Source organism: Dendronephthya gigantea, unplaced genomic scaffold (assembly GCF_004324835.1).
Source record: "Dendronephthya gigantea isolate DGI-Jeju-01 unplaced genomic scaffold, DenGig_1.0 000253F, whole genome shotgun sequence".
NCBI classification, from domain to species: domain Eukaryota; kingdom Metazoa; phylum Cnidaria; class Anthozoa; order Malacalcyonacea; family Nephtheidae; genus Dendronephthya; species Dendronephthya gigantea.
This window is the reverse complement of record NW_021163263.1, coordinates 49,137-54,886: the sequence shown is the minus strand read 5'-3', so window position 1 is coordinate 54,886 and position 5,750 is coordinate 49,137. Positions and strand designations below refer to the sequence as shown.

The following is a 5,750-nucleotide window of genomic DNA, read 5'->3' as shown; positions in this document are numbered from 1 at the left end:
GGAAAGCAATTTCAGATATGCTTGGTGTGTCTGTGAAAACAATTTTACGTCGAAGACATGAACTCTCTTTACCAGTTGGGGAGGACACTTATACTGGTATTACAGATGAAGAATTCGACGAGAAAATTTCATCTATTCTCACTTCATCACCAAACTCAGGAGAAAGAATGGTTATGGGCGCACTTACTGCAAGGAATCTTAAAGTTAAAAGGGAGAGAGTCCGTGCATCAATTTTCCGTGTCGATCCAGTGAATCGAATGCTTCGAAGACATACCTCAATCAAAAGAAGAGTTTATAATGTCCCCACTCCAAATGCACTATGGTATGTGGGTAAAGGTGTAAATGTAATATGGGAGAATTTAAGCACAATTTGCAATGCCAGTTGTTATTCCTGGAATTATTAGCATTGGGATTCCCAATGCTAAGAATTCAAGGAGAAATAATTTGGGAGTGTTGGAAATAGTTGTTTGTGTAACAATGGGTTTCTGTTTTTTACCCTCCAATTACTGGGAAGAATTTCATAATCAAATAATACAAGTGAATATCATCTAATATACAATCAATGCAATTTGCTTTTGGTGACCAGATAAGGGATACACAATTACTAGTTATTTTACTTATTTACCAATATAAATGCAATGTTTACTCATAGGCATTTGGATGGGAATCATAAGCTCATACGATGGAGAATGGTGATTCATGGAGGTATAGATGGGTATTCCAGAGCAGTTGTGTTCCTCCAATGTTCTAATAACAATGAGGCTGTAACTGTCTTGGAACAGTTTTTGCATGGTACTAGAAAATTTCACTTTCCTCGTCGTATACGCACAGATCATGGAACAGAAAATGTGGAAGTTGCAAGATACATGTTGCAGAAGTACAACATACAATCCAATCCTGTTATTACAGGCAGATCGGTCCACAATCAGGATTGAACGGTTGTGGAAGGATGTCTTCACATATGTGCTGCAACATTACCATAATCTTTTCTATTTCCTTGAGGCAAATGGTGACCTTGATACAGACAATGAAATTCATATGTTTGCTTTACAATATGTCTTCATGCCAAGAGTGAACCGGGCACTTCAATGCTTTATAGCCCAATGGAATCATCATCCCATCAGAACCGAGGGAAATCAGAGTCCATTACAACTTTGGACAGCAGGTTTTTATGAATTTGCTGAGTCTGACTACAGAGCAGTTCGAGATGTTTTGGATTTTGAAACAGTCAACTTCAATGAGTATGGTGTGGATGATGATGGGCCTACCCCACAATTGCAAACAAATAATCATGTGGTTGTACCAAGATCTCTTGTTGAACTCTCTGAGGAAGAGGAAGTATTCCTCCATAGTCATGTAGACCCACTAAATGAGGATGGAAACTTTGGAATCACCCTGTATAAGAGATCTATAAACCTTGTAGAAGAGTTCCAACAAGAAATAGATTAGTGACAAGAATATTGCTTTATGAGAAATACATATTGGAAATAGGCAAACAGAAGCAAGCAAGCCATTTAGTTAAGCTGACACATGAAATGTATTTGGCTCTGTCTGAACTCTAAACACAACATGGTAATAGGAATACTCCTTGAATAGACAACAGTTGTCAATCTTAGAGAAAAGTCCTTTTGTAAATATAAACAACTGAAACATAAAATGTGCAGTAAAGACATGCACAAATGAACACCAACAATAACATTAATAAACAATAGTTGCCATTTGTTTAGTAACTTAATAACTTAGTATGAAATTTAAAACTGAATGAGGGTGACATCTATATACTACCATGCTACTACCATGGGTAGGTGCAGTACAAGTATGGATGTCACCCCTAATAAAAGCATAACATTTGGCAATGCTTGCAATATTTAGGCAGTATTGACTTAAGAATCATAAGCATGTGCAGTCAGTGCAGGTATACAAAATGCCTTGGGAAAATTAGTTCAGTAAATCAGCAACTTTAATATATTTTTCCAGCAACTCATTAGCTATAACAAAGATGCATAAATAAAAAAAATTCCTTTGCATGACATTTAGAACAATGCTATTTTGCCAGCTCCCCAAAAATTTGCCAAATGTCATGCTTTTATTATTCTTGTTACAATTTTCAAGCCAGCTGTTAATAAAGTTAGATTGCAATTCAGCAGGAATCTAAAGATTTCCAAAGCCACAGCAGTCGCACAGGGCAGAGATAAGAAGGTCACCAAGTTCTTGAGATGAGCATGAATGAATTGGTGTAGTATTATCACCAAAGCACAAGTAGATGCTGTTGGTCTACACTTGCAACCACTGGGGCAATCATGCCTGAAATGGACATTAAGAGAGGAAGGAAAACCAATGGGTGGAATAGATTCACAACCAGTAATAAATTTCAACACATCCTTCAGTTTCAAGTCTGGAGCCTCACATATACCTACAGTAAAGAAAATTAGAAATAGTCTTTTGGGAATTGTTGTATTGTAGCTAGTTAAAATGTCAAATGATACCTTCATAGTACAAAGTCTGGATGAAATCTGTAAAGTTTGAATATGTCCTGTTCTTTTGATTTCAAAAGCTGTTGTTCACTAAAATGTACAACTAATCGCTGGATGAGGTCATCAGCTGTGATATCAAAGCTGCTATTTGCTGTAAATATTGGTTTGAATAATTCTGGGTATTTTCGAATTTCATGTAACAGCCCATACTGTTCCAAACCTTCTCCTAATTGGTTAAGCATTGGTATCTTTGGGACCACAGCCTCATTCACACAATGCATCTAATAATTGATGAATTTTAGCATTTAATCACAATATTTATTATTGAAACGAAAATAATGGATGGGTTTTGATCCCAATAAGTTATCCATAAATTCATATGAATGTGTCTAAACACTGGAGTATGAAGGGAAAGAAAAAGGCTTGATCATAATAATTGCAAACATAGCAAATTTTGACTACCTTATTAGATTTTCCTTGTTCTTAACACTTTCTCTGGTTGGAATTCTTCTATAACCTATTCCATCTAACTCAGCCATCACTTCATCTCCGAGCAGAATTTCTTGCAGCTCACTATCAGATGTGGCAATTGCAATCTTAAAAAATGTGTGATATTACTGATATTAATAATTGATTATATATCAACCCACTATCTCAATTTCTTTATGTACTTAACATGTAAACTAGGTAAAAAAACTATTAAAATCAAAATGCTGATTAACATGAGTAAAAAAAAGCAAAATATATTTAATAAAGCAACACATTTTAGTTCCTACAATAGGTTGGAAAAAATTACAAATATAGGCTGACATTCTCATAGAAATAGTTTTGATATATACCCATTCTAACCTTTTCTACTGCAACTTTAAGAGAATCTCTTTTTACATCATTGACTTGAATGGTCACTGCATCAAGGCCACCTGAAATAAACTGATACACCCAATTGGCTAAAAAGTTAGGAGCTGGACCACCTTGCAGAACACTTGAGGCCATCAGTAGACCTGCAACTTTGAAGTGTCCCTCAGTTAGAGCCATTGTGCTTTTAACTGGAATTCCATCACTGAACAAGCGAATTTCCATTTGTTTCATGGTTTCTATAAATTTTAAAATCTACAGAATTAGACTTTAAGAAAAACAGAAGTCCTAGATAGAAACATGAGAATATGAGATATGGTGTAAGTCACTGTACCTCATAAACATATAATAATGACGATATACAATGAATTCAGTAAATGTTTTGAATATAATTACCGCAAAAAAATTCTCGTTTCGGTCCTCCACCATCCACAGCCTTCTCCCCAATGAAGTTGACCTTGAGAGAATTTTGAGGATTAAACCACTTGTTGTGATTGTTAGCATCTACATAATCTTCCCATAGCAGTTTGCGACGAACATATATGGTACTTCTTGCTTCATGAATATTCTTCTGGAGAGCTCAAACACTCCTGAAGATTAATTTGATCATTCTTTGGCACTTCTTCAGCAACACAACTTGTTTCTGCATCCACATCAATAATGTCATCACATGGAAATTCCATTAGTAAATCTCCATATGTTTGCCTGCTGGAGGAAAAGCCATCTGCTAATTCTGCACAAGTGTCAGCATGTTCTGCAATCTCAGTTAAAGGGAAACTTCTGTAGCATGTGGGGCACTTGGCTTTTTTTTGCGGTGACACCAGAGGTACTTGCTTCACCTTGGTCACTATCATGAACTTTAGCCTTAGTGTTATCTTTCTTACTCTGTTGGAATGCATGCACAAGCAGAACTTCGTCATCACTACTTTCCAATGGCAAATCCTCCACTTGGTCTGCAATACTTGAGTCATCATCGCTCCACGGATTGCTCAAGTCCTCTTGAAAAATTGCTGACACAGCACGAACATATATTGGTCCCTGCTTGTTTAAGTATTTTAAGACTTTTCCGGTGTATGTTTCACACGAGGGATCAACTATTTTGTTTCCAACTGCTCTAACAAATTTGAATTTTGGATCTGGCAAACCTTTCAACTTTTCACCAAATGCAGTGATCATTTTATTTCTGATTTCCTTTTCAGAGTGGCTATCGCAGATTTCAAAAGCAGAAATACAACATCCTTGCGTATACAATTTCTCCCGCTTCAACCCACGTGGCACATCAACGATTTTCGGCGATGGCAAAAGAATCACATCGCGCAAAACAGGTTTTTCTTTGTTGGAATTCCCTTTATCAGCAGAATTATCGATCTGCTTTCTCTTTTTACCCAGGTTCTTCTTTCCTTTCTTCGGTCGATAGTTGGTCGATGGCTCGGTTGGTCGACGGCGACGTTTCTAACACTAGGTACATAGCTCCGGTCAGAATCAGTGCTTGGATAGAGGCGCCTCATTGTATTTTCTATGGTCTGTCCATTACCTCTTAACTCTTGATTGTTATTGTTGTTATTTTGATTTCGGAGTTGACTTCCCTCTCTTAGATTATCAACAGCATTAATTAATCGGTTCATTAGTTCCTCGGCCATGTTTTTTATTTAAAGTTTAAAACTATAAGAATGTAAAACTTCGAAAACGTTTTATGTAAATGAAGAAATACATGAAGGTAAGTAATTTACAAATTTTTCCACATGCGCCCACGACACAGTGGCCCAGAAACCCATTGTTACACAAACAACTATTTCCAACACTCCCAAATTATTTCTCCTTGAATTCTTAGCATTGGGAATCCCAATGCTAATAATTCCAGGAATAACAACTGGCATTGCAAATTGTGCTTAAACGTTCTCCCATATTACATTTACACCTTTACCCACATACCATAGTGCATTTGGAGTGGGGACATTATAAACTCTTCTTTTGATTGAGGTATGTCTTCGAAGCATTCGATTCACTGGATCGACACGGAAAATTGATGCACGGACTCTCTCCCTTTTAACTTTAAGATTCTTTGCAGTAAGTGCGCCCATAACCATTCTTTCTCCTGAGTTTGGTGATGAAGTGAGAATAGATGAAATTTTCTCGTCCAATTCTTCATCTGTAATACCAGTATAAGTGTTCTCCCCAACTGGTAAAGAGAGTTCATGTCTTCGACGTAAAATTGTTTTCACAGACACACCAAGGATATCTGAAATTGCTTTCCATGTGAAGTTCAGTGAACGTAGACCAACAGCTGGGCACGGGGTATTAAAAATTTTGGACGTCCTTTCCCAGAATTTTGTCGCTTACCTATTGGGCACACATATTGTAAATCGTCTCTACCAAAGCCATCAAAACGTTCTTCATAAATACACTTCATGCGCTGAAATT

At 36.8% G+C, this 5,750-nt stretch overlaps 1 protein-coding gene across 1 annotated transcript; it reads right to left on the bottom strand.

The window, feature by feature from the left end:
* Positions 1-2,932: 2,932 nt before the first annotated feature.
* LOC114540887 lies at positions 2,933-3,881 on the bottom strand. Its single transcript, XM_028560896.1, has 3 exons — positions 3,726-3,881; positions 3,324-3,568; positions 2,933-3,070 (listed from the first exon to the last, which is right to left on the bottom strand). The coding sequence occupies exons 2-3, from the start codon at positions 3,561-3,563 to the stop codon at positions 2,933-2,935; spliced, it is 378 nt and encodes a 125-aa protein (XP_028416697.1). The 5' UTR covers positions 3,564-3,568; positions 3,726-3,881.
* Positions 3,882-5,750: the final 1,869 nt, after the last annotated feature.

Bases quoted from the DNA above. Each gene is read 5' to 3' on its own strand.
- LOC114540887 (XM_028560896.1), bottom strand. From the start codon at position 3,563: ATGAAACAAATGGAAATTCGCTTGTTCAGTGATGGAATTCCAGTTAAA. The intron at 3,071-3,323 runs GTTAGAATGGGT...ACATTTTTTAAG, and splicing joins TTAAAGTTGCAGTAGAAAAG to ATTGCAATTGCCACATCTGA.